At 43.3% G+C, this 19,001-nt stretch overlaps 1 protein-coding gene across 1 annotated transcript in view; it reads right to left on the bottom strand.

The window, feature by feature from the left end:
* FNIP2 (folliculin interacting protein 2) overlaps nucleotides 1–19,001 on the bottom strand; it is a gene marked incomplete at both ends in the record, with an annotated part of 109,087 nt that overhangs the window by 17,511 nt on the left and 72,575 nt on the right. The window contains 6 exons of the mRNA XM_084245319.1: nucleotides 4,350–4,506; nucleotides 5,308–6,619; nucleotides 13,051–13,220; nucleotides 13,462–13,608; nucleotides 14,597–14,685; nucleotides 15,093–15,294. Coding sequence (XP_084101445.1) covers nucleotides 4,350–4,506; nucleotides 5,308–6,619; nucleotides 13,051–13,220; nucleotides 13,462–13,608; nucleotides 14,597–14,685; nucleotides 15,093–15,294 — 2,077 coding nt within the window. The remainder of the gene's footprint in view (nucleotides 1–4,349; nucleotides 4,507–5,307; nucleotides 6,620–13,050; nucleotides 13,221–13,461; nucleotides 13,609–14,596; nucleotides 14,686–15,092; nucleotides 15,295–19,001) is intronic.

Raw genomic sequence — 19,001 nt, forward strand, 5'->3', positions numbered from 1 at the left:
GTGAAGCTGAATTGAAGCAAAAGTGCAGTCACAGTAAGAAAGGGGAGAGAATCACGAAGATTTCAGACTGGAGAGCAGTATTTTTTCCTATTCTTTTTTACCACCATCCACATTAAGAAATACACTTTAAAGTCATAACCCAGTGCACATGCTTATAAGTGCAAACACGTGTGCCCACAAATACATATGTGTATGTGTGTGCATCACCTTATTCCCCCACAACACAGGGAAATAAAAGCAACACGAGGAGTGATAAATAGCAGGTCTGTCCTACATAGATGTCTCCTTAAGTAATGATTTATCATTTGATGTGACTTGCTGTTCTTTTGTAGTCTTCCTGGTTGATCACACCACATGGCTCAATTAGCTATTCATGGGCATACATCACAGCCAAGCATTAGCGAAGCTCCTTATCTGTGCTGCTGATTTCCGCATGATATTTCTGGAGTCAATCTGTTGTTAGCCTTAAAATTAAATGAAAGAGGCTGCTATAGCCAACTGTTACTTCATTTTATGGATTATTCAGTAAATGTCTGAAGCCCTGGAACATAGTTTCTTAAAAATACGTTAAAGTGTGATGCCAATTTTAATTTTGGTCTCGTCGGCCCTACCCAACAGAGTTAGAATCGGCTGGTTTTCTCTTGCGACATCGCAGGCAAAGGCAATGTGGACTCCTTCAGTGCTGGATGAATGTATGTATGGGTGTGGTCTCCTCACTGCCAATAGGCATTTTTGGGGAAACTTGTTTATGAGGCACTTTCATGTACATAATTTGCATGGCTAGCACTTATTGGGCATTGAGTGATATGCCACGTGCTGTGCTAAATAAGTCACATGTATTATCTCAGAGTTTTCAAACCATATCTGTAAGTACTGTTCAGTTTACAGAAGATGAAATGGATGCTTACAAAACTAAAGGAACTTACCCAAGGCTGCAAAGCCACTAAGGGATGAGCCATGATTCAAACACAGATTTGTCTGTCTTTAGAAGCCAAACCCTTAAACCACTGGACTGCATCTCATCTGTCCCTGTAAATATATTTCTCTCAGGCTTAGTGATGCCAATTGATTTACTTAAGACAATAAGCAAATGAGCAGTAACAGGAACTAACAGCAGTAACAGTAACTCAACCCATCGGTGCTGTCAGTGCTCCCTTACCACCTCCTCTGTCCCACCTTCAATACCCTGATGCTGGCCTGGGCAGCAGAATCCATGGGCAGAAAACCTGCATTAAACTCAGAAAAAAGAAGAGAGAAGCTATCTGAGGATCACGGGGACAGAGGAAATCTCTCTATCTCCCCCCCCCCCCCCGTTATTTTACCACTTAAAGTCGAAAGAGAAACAGAGGAAAGAATGCACATTTAGATGTGGCAAGGAAAAAACCGAAACTGAGTATTTCTCGAGCCTAATTTAAGGCAGCTGTATAATCTATATGCTAGGAGGCAGAGAAACAGTTCAAATGACAGAAAAGAGGTGGTATATGGATTAAATAAGAACATGTGTTTAAATATTTAAAGACCTTCAGAATTGTAACATGTGAAAGCCAGTAACAAAAATGGAAATAAATGAAGTTAATACATCATTTTTTTCATAAGAGACAGAATAAAGAAAAGTAGTCTTACTACTGGCTGTTCTAGAATATAAACCCTCAATGAGAGAAGAAACTCCACAAGCTAGTTCACCAAGGCTATAAAAGTGCACATTCACCTCAGAGAGATTTTACAACCCAATCATGCACACAGCTAGAAAATAGATCAATAACTTAGATCAATTACTTTTAAACAGTTACTGAAAATCCTTCTCTAAAAACAATTACGAATGTCAAAGTGCAACAAAGTCTAGCATGAGCCCTGAAAATCAGGACCATCCAAAAAAATAGATTTTTGAGATTTTGAGAGCAAGTTATGAAAAGGCAATTTATCCCAAACTTTTTTTCCTCAAAAAGCCACTGTTTTAGCTCTAACTCTGGTCATGTATGTGTTCTTGGATATTTGCTTCCTTCTCTGGCAAGATACTCAAGAATTTAATTACTAGGCTTGTGGAACAGTAAATTTAATATTTAAAAAAAAACCTTCCTAATTTATTTTTCAACAAATATTTGTAAATGGCAGTTGAAAGTCAGGCTGTTTTTATTTAAACACTACCACAGACCAGAATCGAGCCCCAGTGTGAGAGGCAGTTTAAATGGAACACGACTTCAAAAGCAAAATTCATGATGATGAATGTGTCAAGTGAAATTAGAAATCCACTAATGCTAATTGGATACATTCTGAATGTATTAAACTTCTAAAGATATTTTTATGAACCCGTAGTAATTTCCTATTAACACCCATGCATGGCTGCACTTTGGATGTACCCACAATTTGACACAATACAGGTTATTATGTTTAATAACTTTCGATTTTGGGGTGATTGCCTAGTCTAAAGAAATGAGAAAAACTATAGTGTGAAAACATTACTTCTATAGGGAGGGGAAAAAAATGATATATAAAAAATCCTTAAGAGTACAAATAGAGAAACATGGCTTTCTTTTTTCAAATGTAAGAACTATAGAGCTAGATGGTCAACATGAAAACCTAGTATATAAAAATTGGGACTTATCAGCCTATTGAAAATATTAGAAAATTTCATGAATGGTTTTGCAGCTAGGTTCAAGGCAGGTTCTTGCTCAGTGGGTTGCATTTCTACAGTGGTTACTGAGGGAGCCTGGGGGAGTTCACCTTCCCCAGCTGGTGAGGTTCATGTCCCCCCATTAGTTCACACGCAGGTTCTTAGCACCCCTGTCAGAAACAGAAGAGGAGGCACCCTGGGAGCAGGGCCAGGGAGCAACACCTGTCTTAAGAATCAAGCTGATAGAGCAGAAGGACAACGCCGCACAGGTTTAGCCTATATAAAGATTTGGTGAGAAAGAGGGCCTCGCACTCCCTGCCAATCGCTATAGACGGCCACTAGGTACACGCAAGTCTAAATGCTGAGGTGTATACATGGTTTAAGACCATCTAGAAGGCAACATCGCATAACAAGTGCACTGTTCTTATTCTAAGGTCACTGATGTATCAACTCTGAAATCTTAAACAAGTATTCCATGTTCACTACAACCATGCAAATCAAACATTACGCCATTCCTTCCAAAGACAAAGGATCTTCTTCGTTCAATTCCAGGAACATCCTGGTGAGGGGTGGTGTCCCATCGCCAAGCTGGGTGGGGTCAGGGTATTCTGGGTACAAGAGTGTACTGTGCTGACGCCCTTGCCTCGTCTCTTCTCTCTCCCCCTTCAGGGGGGTTATGTGGACATCTGTTCCACGACTGTTTTTCTCTTCCTTTCTCACAAATATCTTCACACTGTTTAGCCTGTGTCTAAGGTATGTTTAGTCTTTGCAGGGCTGATGCTCAAGGCCAAAGATAACATCACAGCCTTCTATTCCACCTCTCAAAAAATACTTGTTGGGTGAGGAGGTAGGTCACAAGCCAAATTCCAATTTTCTTCACGTGACCAGGACCTTCCCTGTTGCACAAGATATAATGTGCTTCCAATGCAAAACATCTATTTTTGTACATCTGCCCAATAGCAGCTCAATTAAAAACAGGCCCATCAGATTGACACCGTTTCCTTAACTGTTCAGTTCCTGTCACGCTGCAGATAGCAAAAAAGCACTTAACGGCAGCCACAAGGCAATTTTCCAGTAAGACTTGTTAATCTTTATACCGTCATCCTCATGCCGCCATCAAAGTGAACTTAATGACAAATCAGTTTAAAAAAATTAGTTTTAGGGACTAGTAAGGATCGGATAAAAAGCAAACCATATGTGACATCTCTTAGGTCCTCCCCATGACGGCATATAATTGTCACCATCTGTGCTATTTATTGTTTGCCCAGTCTAGCTGCCCCCCCGCCCCCACCCCCAGATCCACTCTTCCCTTTGCTGTCCTGTTCAGACCCCAGGAGGCTGACCTCTGTGGGCCACAGGACTATATATGCACCAGCACCAGCACCAGCGATGACCTTGCTCTCTGGCCTCCAGCTGGGCCAGTCATTTGAAGCACCAGAAGAGCATGGGGCTGGAGAGCAAGGAGGGCGCCATCCCCCATCCCTCTCACTGCTCTCACAGCCAGGCAGCATCTTGTCCAGGCCCAGCTCTCCACAGCTCTGGTGCCTCTGCTCCCCACTAGGACTCCGCCAGGCCCAGGTGAGCCACAGCTCCCAGCTGTTGCTAATACCTGGGTGCTGAGCAGCCCGACTGGTTCGGGTAACCCCTGCATCTCTACACACAGGCCTTTACTACAGTCTCCTCAGTGGAGCCACCTGTGGCTGGCCAGGACCATTGGCCCGGAGCTGAGGTCACTTACATGCACCGTGTGGACTAGATCGGCCGCCAGGCACTGCTTCAGCTTCTCGTCGCTGCTGGTCCCATGAAGCACCAGGTCAGGCATGTAGGTGGGGCAGTACCCTGCCAGAAGTGAGCGGCCAAAGTTTCTCACATTTGGGTTGCTGACGCTCTGAGAGCTAAAACAATATTGGCCCGTTAGAATTCACAGTCAACAACGTGCTCCCTTCTGGCATTATAACTGGGACAGAATCTCCAAGAGAAACAGACTCAGGGAGGTTCCATTCACCCATCCTATGGTAAGTGGAACGGAAGAGGTTTGGAAGAGAAAAAGGCATTTTATTTTAAAGGAGAGGGCAGGAAAAAACAACAGATTTTTGAGGGCTGATTATGAGATTGTTCTAGCCCTTCATCTTGAACCCCCCACCAGGCAGCCTGTGCCAGAGGGTGAAGCGTCTGCTAGGTGGGCGGGCTCTTGCCAAAAGTCTGGCTTTAGGAACTCAACACATCTGCACAGGGCAATGCGAGGAAGAGAGGAGTCCTCTAATTACTGCTTTCAGTCACCACAGGCCGAAAAATCAACCTGATGGCGTGTTGAGGGAGAGGTGGTGTTTCCCCAGCCCCTCACGTGGCTGCACCCGCAGGACGGAGGCCGCCTGGGCGAGCTTAACCCACCACCTCCAGGGCAAGGCATCTGCTGCCAGCCCACAGGGCCCTCACAGCCGACCGGAGAGTGAACTCCCTGCCCCTCTCTCCCCTTTGCCTCCCCCAATGTCACCACGGTGACAGAGAGGCCCCCTCGCCTGTGTCCCTGCTCTGGGGCGCTGCCTCGCCACACGGCGGCCATCTTGTTGAACGGGCAGGCTGGCCACCGCCAGCAAGGCTTGGCCGGCACGGCCAGTATTTGTGGGCAAAAAAACACAAAACAAAACAAAACACAAAACCACAGGGGCCCATAAGTGCGCACAGGGGCCGCGTACCTGGGCAGCGGCAGCTCCACCTCAGAGGCCCCCTCCGCGCGGTCGCCGGGGCCCGCGGGCAACATGGCCGCGGCGCAGGCCTCGTCGTCGCTGTCTCCGAGGGCGCTGTCCGAGCTCTCGTTCCTGGGGATGTCGCCCTCGGCCCTGCGGCCGGCCTTCCTGCCGGGGTCCCCACGGGGGACATGTGCGGCCACCGAGAAGCCAGAGTCCTGCTGGGCACCCCGATTGGGAACAGGCGCCACCAAAGGTCCCTCTGCGCCCATCGGGTGGCACCGCCCCGCTCCTGCCGCGCGGGCCTCGGGAGCAGGTGGGCCAGGCAGCCCCGCCGCATCCGCCAGGACCTCGGGTCTGATGCCTCTGTCCTCGGCAAAACCCCTGTCAAATTCCCCGTCCTCTCCCTCTGAAGACCGGTCCTGGGGACAGCCAACATTCTTCCTGAAGCCGGGGGTGATGGAGCATCCAGACACCTGCTGGTCCTGAGCCACCTCGGCAGCCCCCCTTTGCTCAGCCGAGGGCCTGGCTGGCTCTGCACTTTGTCTACAGGCCTTCAGCCGCTCCTCCATTCTTTTGGCGCGGCTTTCCAAGTCAGACTCTGGAGATAAGGAGCTTCCAATTTGGAAAGTGACCTTTTCTAAGGGAGCCTTCTCCCGGGAATGTCTGTCAGGGCATGGCCAGGCCGCTGACCGCTCTGGTAATTTTCTAGGCATCTCCCCTTTCAACTCCTCACTGACAGTTTGTTGGCCGACCTTCAGTCCTGCCCCCAGAACTTCACAGCTGGAGAACCCTGAAGAGCCATCTTGAAGGGGCTCTTCTTTACTGTCTTCATCCTCACAAAGTGGCCCCTGACGTTTCCAAGAGCTGGCCAGTGCCGGCTCTGGGAATCCCTGGCTGCAGGCCTCAGAACTCTGCTCTGGACTCCTGTTTACTTCTTTGTCAGGTTTGGGACACAGGTCTCTAAGGTCAGTGCCCTCTGGGGCCCCAGCCAAGCCCTCAGGCCCAGGGTCCCTTCCCTCAGCGGTGATGGGTGGCAGCATGGGGGGAAGCAGAGCAGGCTCGCTTCTGACGGTCACGACCACATACTCAGACTCCTCCACCTCGCCTCTCTCCAAGGCTGTTGTGATCTTGCTCCCATTTAACATCTGTTCACCTTCGCTGCAGTTCCCACACCAGGTCAGCTGGTTCTCTTGAAGCTCAGAGCAACGGAGAAAGTAGGTCAGGACATAAAGTATGCGCTGGACCAAATCCTTCTGCTTCCCCACCACCACGGTGCGAGTCAGCCTCACTGGAGAGCCGATGGCTCCATAAAGATCACCTATAGGGCAAAGCAAGACACAAAAAAAAAGTCCTTTGGGGTGAGCAGGTCACAGATGTGTCGGCCTTTACAAGAAGTAGCTGGCTGTACTCCCCCAAACTAGAAAGGCTTCTTCATCCACCTTAAGGGGGCAAAGAGGAAATGCCTAGTAATGACTGTTCAAGTTTTGCCTCTCTAATGGGAAGTCTGCCTGGAAAGGCCTGCTGCAGGCTGCACCTACTGCTCTCGATCCACTAAATACACAATCCCTCTCTCTGTGCTTGTAAGGTCTTCCCAGGGAGCTCCCCAGGCTGGCTGTTCCCACCTCCCCAAGGCAGGCTAAAACCACAGTTTTAAATATATGACTAAATCAAATATTATATCTTGGAAATTAGAATAATCTTTTAAACTAGATTTAAAAAAAAACAAGAATCCAGGACAACAGGCCTTGAAGGTGAAATTCAAATTCAGGAATCTCTAAACAGAAGTGCAGTGAGTTTCATTCAAAATACTTAATAAGATGGCCATCTCAGAATTCTCTCAATAAACATACACGCACCAAGCATTATCAATTTGATCAAGAAGAAGAAAATTAGTTAATTATGAATAGTAATTCTGAATATTTTCTTTACATGGCTTCACATGAAGATTCTATGTAAAAAAAATATGTTCCATAAGTTATATCTTGCCAATCTGATTAAAAACCAGTGGATGAACCACACACATTTAGCTTAAAAGTGGAAGAAGGGCAAATGTGTCAATCAACCCTAAAGTGTAAGTGTTTCATTAAAGTATTTGTCAAATGTCTAAAAATTACTGCATTGGGTAACCTCATTATTGTATTTTTATAACCTTCATAGCAAAATATCTTGATAATAAAATACTAACAATCACAACAAAAAATTAACATTGATATCTCAAGCATCGAACAAAATGTTTCACATGAATTTATCTTGTTTCTATCTCTGCACAGCCAGTCCTGAGTCAGAAACCATTAAGGGAATCATCAGAATGTTGAACCAAATCCAAACTGGAAAAGTTACTAAATAAAGGAGAGGTGGCACGTGGCAATAGTAATTAATTAGAACTCAAGAAGTTAGACTCCATCTGAGGACTGCATTGAGAGAGAGGAGGAAAGGCATTTGTAAGGGCATATACGAGATAAAACTAATTAAGTTGATAGATTAAGACTGGGGACAAAGATATCAGATGCAATAAGAAGTACTTCCCTTGGGAGTACTGAGGAAGTTCCTGGTCTGGAAAGTAGTCCCTAGTGGAAAGCTACTGCAGGACAGAAATGACATTGAACAATCCTCTCTATAAAAAGACTAGTTTACTAATAGAGCCTTATCTTTGGAGACTTTTGCAACTAACTGACAAATCATCTAAAGATACAAAAAAAACAAACAACTCCCTCCCCCCAAACCTGAGATACAGTCTGATGCTAGGACAAGTACTTCTGAGAAAACTTTCCTGACTAAAAGTTTAATTTTTGCTACTTTTGTGATTATAGCTGCTCACTGCTATAGGATATCATGGTCATTTCAGGAATTCATGGGACATTCTTGTTAAATCAGTTTCAATATTAACAAAGAAGGTAAGTGCTACATATCTGAATCTGGTATGAGAAGTATCACAAAGGAAAGACCAGTCAGAGTGACAATATTCTTTGATAGCAATTTTTTTTTAACTTTTGGTATTGTATATTTTAAATGACTAAGACATACATGGAAAAAAATGAAATAGAAAAATATAATAAACTATATAAAGTAATGAGAGTGATGTGTGTGGAAACAGTGCTGTTACTTCAGGGCCCGATTCCATAAATAATGCACCATTAAAATAAAAGACCTATGATATTAAAAATTTATTGCATCTTAAAGTTGAAGCTAATTTTTGAGTCCTGGACTGATGAAGTTACTAATTTTAGAGCAGAAACTTTGTTTTTAGGAGTATTGTTTTGCAAACCAAGGAAGAGGTTACACAGTAATGTGAACAGACTTAATGCTGAACTATAGTCAGGTGGTTAAGATAACAATTGTGCTTTTTAAACCACAATTTAAAATTAAAGTGAGAAAGTGGGAGTGAGCAACAGAAAAAAGGGTTAGAAAGTAGATGACAGGATCTAGAAGATGTGGTACATATACACAATGGAATATTACTCAGCAATCAAAAAAGATAAACACTTGCAGTTTACAGCAACATGGATGGAGCTGGAAGGGATCATGCTCAGAGAAATAAGTCAGAAAGAAAAAGGAAAATACAGGATGGTCTCATTCATAGCAGGAATTTAGAAAACCTAAATAAGGGACCAGGAAAACGACTAATTAATACAAAGTAAAAATCAAAATCAACAAACAACTATAAACCAGAGACATACTATGGTGGGGTTGGGGGGGAGGGAAGGGGAGAGGAAGGACTAGGGTCAAAATAAGGGGGGGGTGTAATTGTATGGGGAATATAACCAAAATGGAAATGCATACATTGTGCAAAAATGAAAAATGATGTAAGAATTATATAAAATGAAATATTAATTTAAAAAATTAAAAAAAAAAAGTATTTCCCAGTGAACAGGAAAGGCCAAGGACAGCTTGCAGGGAAGCAGGAGGGGCCCAGTGGCCTCAGGGAAGAGGAGACAGAGACAGGGCAGCGGGAGCAGCAGTCAGAGGACAGAGGAGGGGGCTGGGGAGAAGACAGCAGAGAGGAAAGGAGAAGAGGTGGAGCTGCAGAGAGCAGAGGAGATGGCAGAGAACCAGAGACGGGGAGTCCAGCACACAGGGAACAACACCCCTGGGAGAAGAAGACAGGCAGAGAGGGGAAGAGGAAAAGGAGAAACACACCCTGGGAGACAGTGAGAAGATGGAAACCAGAACGAGTGGGGAGAGAGAGACAAGGAGAGAGGCGAGGCAAGGCGTCAAGAGCCCTCAGGAGCGGAGCGCGTGAAGAGAGGGTGCTGAGAGGTGGGGCGTGGAGGTACAGGGAGAAAGGGGGGAAGATAAACAAGGACAGAAAATGAGGTATTTTAAAGAACCATTTTTTTCTTTATTACATTGTAATAAATGCTCGCCCGCTATGACGGGCCTCAGACAGCGTCTCCCTAACCCTACACGGTGTCGCTGCCATGTCTTCATTATCATTTGCTTCAAACTATTTTTTAATTTCTCCTGTGGAAATTCATTGGTCTGTGGGTTATTTAAATGTGGCTGTTTGTAATCAAAAAGGATAAACTCAGGCCATTGGCTGCAACGTGGATGGAGCTAGAAGGAATTATGCTCGGTGAAATAAGCCAGAAGGAAAAAGAAAACTATCGGATGGTTTCACTTATAGCGGGAATATAGAGGAACCCAGTAAGACATCAGGGTAAAAAAAAGAACAGTACAAAACACAACAAAGCAAAAACCAGAGCCATCCTGCGGGGGAGGAGGAGGGAGAGGGATCAGAGGGCGGGAGGGAGGACCACAGGAGACTGAGGTGATGGTGCACGGGTGCCTTGGGGAAGGAAACTATGGCGACTACACCTGAGGGGGTGGGGGGAAGCAAATATTGTTTAAAAATGAACAAATGATGTAAAATTTTTTAAAAAAAAATTTTAAAAAGGGAAAAAAACCCTGAAATCCTAAAAAAAAAGAAATTAAGGAAGATGGCAAAAATAAAATATTCAGGGCCTCCCCGGTGGCGCAGAGGTTGAGTGCTGGGTTGCGAAGCTCCCCGCGGCCTCTGCGGCGCCGGTTCGATCCCCAGCTGCTCCCCGCCCACCGGAGGAGGGTCCCACATGGCGTGCAGACCTCTCCTGCCGCCCGCTGCTCCCCTCAGCAGTGTACTTCGGTTCTTCTGCCTGCTCTGCTCCCCGCTCTGGCTCTGGTGAATTCTCTCACCCTCCCGCGCTTCTGACTGTACCCAGTGCATGTATAAACAAACAAACAAACAAACAAATAAATAAATAAAATACGTGCCTCTAAAAAAAAAATAAAAATAAAAATAAAATATTCACTATTTTAACATCAAAAATAAATAAATGTGGCTGTTTAATTTCTCAGTATTTGGGAATTTTCTCCTTATCATATTTTTCATTGCAGTCTAATTCTACTGCATTCTGAAGAACACAATTTTAACTTTGGAGGGGGGAAAAAAGGTAAATTTCAGACTTTTTAATTTATATTAATTTAAACCACTGATCTCAAATCCTCTTTGAGGAGAAAAGCTACTTTTCACTTCCACGAATCCTTCAGGTAAAGTCAAACAGAGATGGACCTGGAACTTCTCAGCCGGTGGTGGAGCCGAGCAGTTTGCAAAGTCCCCACCCTCATCCCACACAAGAAGCACACGACCCTGTGGCCCGCACACCCTCTCACACAGACACTTCACAACACATACACGGGTCACCCTGACGTTTCCGCTCTAGCGTGCCGTCCACCCCCTCTGCTGGGTGGTGACCCCCACTTTGAGAAACCCTCACAGGGAGCTTGCAGCAGCAGAGGCAAGGATGGCAAAGCCTCCGAACAGTCAGCATGAGAGTGTGAAGGGGCTCAAGGTTGCTCCCAGCTTCTCTCCTCCCTCAGGCTTGCTCACCAGCCAGAGAGCAACAGGCACAGCCATCGTAGCTGTCCTGGCACGCTCTCAGATGAGCCTTTGAAACAATCCAAGACAGAATCTTTTCTATTATTTAGGAACCAGGATTAAAATTACATCTGCATCATTGTATTTCCCCAGCAAGTTATATTTTCCTGTGACTGGGTATATATATATAAGGAAAACAGTAATCATTCAAAGTATCTCCCCTGTCAAATTATTGGAGCCCCTTGATTTCCTGTAGTAATATAAACTCAACCATCATTCACACTAGGCTTTACAAAGCGATCATATGACAGGCCTCAGCACCTCCTCAGCTACTCCAACCCACAGCCAGACCCCCATGGATGGTTTGGGGGAGGGGAGCACTGGAGACTTTCAATAACACACCACCTCCTTGGAGAGCGACCTCGGAGCCCATAGGAAGGGACTTTGCCTTTCTATGGAACGGAATTAATGGCTCTCAATTAGTTAAATTTCAAAAGAGAAGCATGTCTAATTATAAATACATTTATCTAATTAAATGCACACTGCTTAATTAGCATTGTTTTTAAATGGATGACCCAGGCAGCATGAAACACTGTTTCCTTAACATCCAGCAGCTTCCCTTCACCAATTAACCATACATTTTTTTCAAGATTATCCTTCCATAACAAGAACAATAACCCTCTGCCTCCCTCAGGAAGAACTGGGGGACCTAGAGTGTGTTAGGCAGGCTGAGTTCTTTCCTGAGCTCAACACTGATCAGTTGTGCTAAACACATTTTTAACATCCACAAATTCTTCAGCTATTCATTTTAACTACATTTAAGCTACCATCCCCCTAACCCTGGACCATGCTTTCTCTTCTTATACATCTCATGACCCTGAGCACAAGGGCAAGACATCTTTATTATCTACAAAGTGAGGACAATAGTAAGAGAGGAATAAGAACCTATCTAATAATATGCTTAAAAAGCACTTAAACCAGTGCTTGACTCACAGTATCAGCTTTCATTGTTATTATAACAAGCTGTTTTCTAAGATTAGAGAAAAAGTCTGTATGTCTTTTTCTGGAAAGTGCCAATTTAACATTTTCTCAAACAAGCCTTCCTTGAAAAATCCCACCCCTCAGCCTCTCAGTGCCCCCCAATGTTAATATTTTCATCAAAGGGTGGTTACAAATTACTAATTGCCGCAGCAACTGTGGGCTATTATCAGCTCCTCTAAGAACTGAAGAAACGGACACAGAGGCCAGGTCCCTTGCCTCTGGATACTGGACTTGATCTACACGCCTGGCTCTGGCACCCGCGGTCTCAGCTCTACACTACAAGGCCTGCTTCCTGCATCCTTCAGCACATCCCTATCACAGGGATAATCCTGGTGTAATGGAATCATCCGAGGATAAATCTGCCAGAGCTGTTAAGCAGCTAGTTTTCGAGACTATGCAGTATGTCACTCAATCCCTGTCCCTGGCATGTGGCAGGTGCGAGTGTCTATACCGATCATTCTAAAAATACAGATGCATGAGAGGTCCAAGAGTACCGCCCTCCCCCCACGAACCCAAATATGCAAGTTTGGTTTCAAACTCATTGAGTCCATACTTCTTTTTACAGAAAATGCTGTTTTAACATTTCCTAAGTAAGCCTTCCTTGCTCTGAGAGAAAGAGAGAGAGACCCAAACAACTACGCCAAAGCATTGGATTCCAATACCATAACTAAGTACAAAAGTAAGCTTAAGGAAATAAATGCCACCAACTAATTATAAGAAAGCAGTGCACAGAAAGGTATCTGACTTCAGCAAAAATTTAAAAGGTGGTGAAATTAGTGTAACTTGACTCAAACACCTATCATTTTTCCCAGCCCATTCCACGTAGTCTCCGAACAACCATATTAGATACCAACCCAGCTGCGCCCAGAGAGGATTGTAAGGGTGCGTTTTGGCCAGGGTGTTCACGGACTGGGAGGTGCGTTTCTCTGAGAAGGCTTTAATGGGAGGGTGGTCAACAGGCATGACAGTTGGTACCCAGGCCAGGTGGTAGGTTAACACTGCAGTCAGTAAGGCAGCAAAAAACCTTGGAGAAATAGAAGAAAATACAACCAGATGAGTCAGTGTAGGGAGAGGCACGTCTTATGCAGCACACACGTGAGCTACAGGGCTTACACACAAGGCCCTGCAGCACACGCATGAGCTACAGGGCTTACATACAAGGCCCTGCAGCACACGTGTGAGTTACGGGGCTTACATACAAGGCCCTGCAGCACACACGTGAGCTACAGGGCTTACATACAAGGCTCCACAGAGCTGAAGCTTACTGGTTTTTATTGATCTGCTCTATCAGGAGTGTAAACTCCTTGAGAAAGCGCTGGCACAGCTGGGTTTTTTCCAAAGTGCTGGACATCATGGTAAGCCATATTGGTTCGGTTATCCTTGGAACAGAATACAAGTTCCAGATCGTCCCTCTGTAGAAGAGAAAGAGAGGGATACACAAAACTGTCACAAATATCATTTTGGTGAATCTTTGTATGAAAGAATAAAGAAGACAACAATAACTGGAATCTATGTAATCCTTAAGGGAGTCATGCAGGAAATAAAACAGGTATAAACTATAACCCACAGGCCACATTTGACGACACCATTTTATAAGTAAAGATTTATTGGGAACAGCCAAGCTCATTTATTTACATATAGTCCATCACTGCTTTGCATAACAGCAGAGTTGAACAGCTGTGACAGAGCCCCTTTACAGAAAAGGCATGCCAACTCTTGACATGAAATACTCATTTCATGTCAATGAAAAGACAATTCATTTTCACAATGCCCGTGTCAATACTATGCCCATTAGTAGTAAAGAAATAAAGGAAGAAAAAGGGACAAGCTATATTGAAAATGGGACCAGAGGTCACTCAATGCTCCCAGTGTTGGCTGGTGTTTTAGTTCTTTAACCCAAATCACTCTTTTCATTTCAGATGATAAAAACTACAACTGATGCTTGAACAACATGAGGGAAGGGGTAGGGTTGAGGTCTTAGGGGCACCAAATAGTCACACATTTTGAAAATCCCCCAAAGCTTTTGACTCTCCATCTATGGTTTGGACATGCATCCCTGATGATTTTACGTCTATAAAAATGGGGTTAATAGTGCTTACTCTTAAGGCTTTTGTGAGAATATGTGAAATAATGAACAGGCTCATATTACTTTCCCATTCACCCTGCTAAAACAACCACATCAAAGACTGTCAGGGAGTAGTGAAGATTACTTGGTGACTTAACTTTTTTTTCTCCATTTGGACTCAGTTTCCATCTTGAAGGAAGGAACTGTTAATATGACTAATAATTGAAAGTCTGCCAATTTCTCCAAGCCATGGTATCTATGTGTCTCTAGATCCATGGCTGTTTCTGCTACTCATAAATTACACCTATTGGAATCATCAAACTTTATCAATTTACCTGAATTCTCCCAGAGCTTCCATCAGACGGCTGACATAAAACTGAACTCGGAGACTTGATTCTGCTATTTTCCTACAGGAGATCATGGCCTTTATGGAAGAGAAGAAAAGCTTATTCAGCCAGGGAGCAACCCACATGGCACAGCAGACCTCTCCTGGCTCACCCGCTGTTCCCCTCAGCAGTGTATTTCAGTCAGTCTGCCTGTTCTGTTCCCCACTCTGTCTCTGATGAATCCTCTCACCCCTCCACACCTCTGGCCTGTACCTCAGCTCTTGCATGCATAAATAAATCTTTAAAAAAAGAAAGAAAGAAAGAAAGAAAGCAGTAATTCCCTTTCCTAACGCAGTATCTGATATCTATCATCATCCTGTGGAAGGATCTACCACTGATGCAAATGACAACTTCTCAAGTGATCTGACACATAAACAAAGAGATTCTGCCATCTTTAAGGCCCCAAATTGCTTTGCTATTTGACGCTAAATTGCATTCATATTACCTTTTCAATTGCACTCTTCAGCCTGTTCATGTGAGATTCAAATAGGGGGAAATGAGAAAAGAAGAAGTCTTGGAAACTCCTTTGTGCTTCTTCTTTCTCACACAGGGAAAAGATGATGCTTATGGCAATTTTCTTCCTCCGAACTATGGCTGGGTTGGAACTACAGGTTTCTTCAGCCAAGCTGAATGTCTCATCGATTGACCTAAAGGAAAAATAAGTTTGAAAAGTTGCCATGCCTCCATGAATCACACTGAAAATAAATTGTAATGCCAAGGATGATTCTCAGAAAGCCAATTCAGAACACTCAGAGTCTTAACTAAGAGGTTATGTACCTCTAATTCATTCTCTTTTATAAAGCTATTTTGAAAAATGAAAGAGCCAGTTTGTCACACCATAGTATCCTCACTTGAAATGCACATGAAGACTAAAAGCTATTTCACATGCCCCCCTGTTAGGCCCGCCTTTGTCCTTTTCCCTTGGATTATTTTACATGAGATTGCTGGCATATAGGAAGGGTTGTGAAACATCTGCTGCTCAAAACATAGGCCCTTTGTTTGGTTTGTAGATACTCAGAGATAAGAACTTCAGAAGAGAAATTATCCAAATGGTCTTCAGTTTAATGAAGGCATCATGTTTGAGTATTTACGGTACACTGAGGCTAACTGCCCTGGGTGATTAGAACCATTAGCTGACAGAACTTCTGCAAACGCTCAGATTAAGCTAAGAGATGGATTAAGCAATCTCCCAAGCAGAAACACTCTTTTCTGTTAGAGTCAAATTCTCTCAGTGATAAGAGAATCATAGAACATTCTGAAAAACCAGCATAAGTACCACACAGCTACTGTAAGCGAGAGTGAAAGTAAGAAGAATTACTTCTTTTACAAAGATACCAAAGCAAATAGCATATTGCACAAGAGCGCACAGGACTGGCACACAGTAGGTATGCAATACATTTTCTCTTTCTCATTGACTCCACCATTTGCCTCATTATTTCTGCCAAATACGGGAGGGTAATGCTTCCTCCATTTTCTTTACTACAAATTACAACATAGCAATGACTTACATTTGGCAGAATTCAAGGCATTTAGCCTCCTACTCTTGATCTTAAACTTATTTAGTGCCCTACTCAGAGTCTATAATGCTCCTGTGATCTCAAACATACCCACATTTTTAAAAACATACATACATCAAAAATTTTGTAGTCAGAGAAGCTGTTTTATTTTTAAAGGAAAGGAGATAGACATCTTGTTTAAACCTCAAAGGGCTATGTTATTGTTTCTCTCAACGGCAGGCAAGATCCTAGAGATGTAGATGCGGCTGATAAATCAATCAGCTCTCACTAGCAGACACCAGAGCAGGGCAGCGCTGCAGGTGCTGTCGTGACTGCATGGCCTTATGATAAACCATCGACAGTTTTCTCTGAGAAACCCACATCCTAATCATCTGCTCCTTAGGGGAAAAAAAAAAATTGAGGCGCTTAAAGTCTTACTGAATCATACAAGGCTAATCTTCTTTTCCAAGGTACCTGTACTATAACTTCCTTTTCCGGCACCAGTTTATTTCTATTTTAGATAGGAATTGCTGACCTTCCACTATACCAATCCTTTCTTCTTAGTCTGGCATCCCCTATTTCCCTCCTTTTTGAAGGTAAAATGACCGCATCCATTCACTAAGTTTTGCCAATACAGTGCTTAATAGTCAAATGGTAATGAACACTTCACCATATGCAGGCTTGGGCGTCATCCTCTCTAGCCTACAGGCAGTAACCAACTCTGTTTTACCATAGCAAATAGCGCCACCTACCGAATTTATGAAAAACTGCCACAGCTAGAATGGCCCCAACCAGCTGCTTTTCTAAAGCATCTGAGCTTCATTCTGTTGTCTTAGATCAAGCATGAAAACTGGAGTAAATCAGGCCATGTGGTATTGTAATTATATTTTTAATGTTATTCCACAATAATATTCAGATTTTTTTCATTTCAAAATTTAGCTATATACCCAAACACGTCACATCTTCATGCTCCAGTCACAGGTAAGATACACAGACTACTTAGCAAATGTGGAGACTAAACAGAGTGATTAATCAACCTGCTTTGGGAAGAGAAAGCTTCTTAGTGACAAAGCTGGGGTTAGAACCCAGAGTTTCTGTTTTCAAGTGTAGGCTCATTTCCTGGACACTGGAAATAATCAGGGGTAGCAGAGTAATCCCCAGGGAAAGAGGAGGTCCCAGGTTCCCTGCCCCACCCTACGAAGGATGGAGCTGAGCAGGGGCAGGCACAGAGGACAGGGAGTTTTTGGAAATTTCTCTCAATGCTGTCATAACCTATAAAGCTCCAGTAGCGGTTGAATCAATGGAAAGATCTTTCTCAAAATAACACATTGAAAATAAATTAGTTGGAATCTTGCATTTGCCAGGAGTGACAAAAGCTGTTTTCAATTATATCAACTGAAAGCAAGATTGCAAAAATATATACTTCTGATGACCTAAAAAATGAATTTGTAGAAAAGTGAGTCAGGAAAACTTTATGATGAATTAAGATACTGTATCAAGTATTCCTATTTATTACATGATATTGACACAAATACATTTGCAACTTATAATCTTATATATATATATCATTCATTACTAGTATTCCTATTATATTTTGTAAGTAAAATATTTTTAAAGGAAATGTTTCACATTTTAATATCTATAGTAATGTTTTCACCTCGTTTTTAAACAAAGGACCCTGATTTTTCATTTTTAAGCCCAAGACGCTTATTTTAGGAGTACATTCGCTAGAGATTCATTTGTTCCCAACAGCAGACCTCAACTCAAATTAGAGCTCTAAAGAATTTGGGAGGAGTGGGTTGTGGAATGTTATTCAATTCTGAATTTCATCCTCATGGAATGGAAATGCATTTCTGGAAAAGATGTGTAAAGGAGAAGGAGTCTAGTCACAGAGGCAAAGATGGCAGCATGCCTCACCCTGATGGAGGCATCGTGGCCACAGTGATGGCGACACCAACAGGAAATGAACCGAACTGTATTTTAACCAGCTGTATTTTGTTGACCAACGCTTGACCAGCCCAACCTGACTTCTGTATCTCACTCATCTCTCCCAACAACACTGTGAGGTGGGCACTGGCACCATTATCATAGTGCAAATGAGGCAGCGACACTTGGCATCCAGGCTAACTCATTCTCACACACATCTAGGCAGTGGCAGAGCTAGGACTGACCTCACACCTAACTCCAAGCTCCTGACCATTCCACTCAAAGTCCACCACCAAAAAGCAGCTCCTCAGTGAGTGACACAGCTGCACTTTTCTCCTTGTGCCTAGCTCTCAAGGACGGTGAGAACAAGAAGGCAAGCAGCCTGGCACGTGCCACACACACACACCCCCAACCTCTGTTTCTTAGCTTGACCTTTCAGTTCCTCCCATGAAAGACTCCACAATTCCCCTCCTCTGAGTCCCAAAGCAGTTTATGCTATTCTGTGCATTTATCATTTAACATTTATCATTATTTATGCATAATTTTCCACACTAGTTTATAAACTACTTAAATGCAAGGATGTCATTGAATTATCTTTACACTTGCACAGCTCCCTATATACAGTGAGTACTATTCAGTTTACTAAATCAACCTAAATCAACCAATTTATATGTGAATTTTTATAGGTACAACCTATCTTAATTCCCTTTTAAGTTTTGAGTTGTAGAAAAAATAGACTGGAAGCCACTGATGAAAAAACCTTTAAATCAAAAACGTACATTTTGTATACAACTACACTTGTGATCTAAAACCCAATGAAAATGAAGGTAGAAAATACCTTGATGCCATCTCTATTTATAATTACACTCATGACCATTTAGCTTAAGAATTTGAATTTCACAAAAAAATGAGTATGTCACAACCTTGGAATT

This window comes from Talpa europaea, assembly GCF_964194135.1.
Source record: "Talpa europaea genome assembly, chromosome: 10".
NCBI classification, from domain to species: Eukaryota; Metazoa; Chordata; class Mammalia; order Eulipotyphla; family Talpidae; genus Talpa; species Talpa europaea.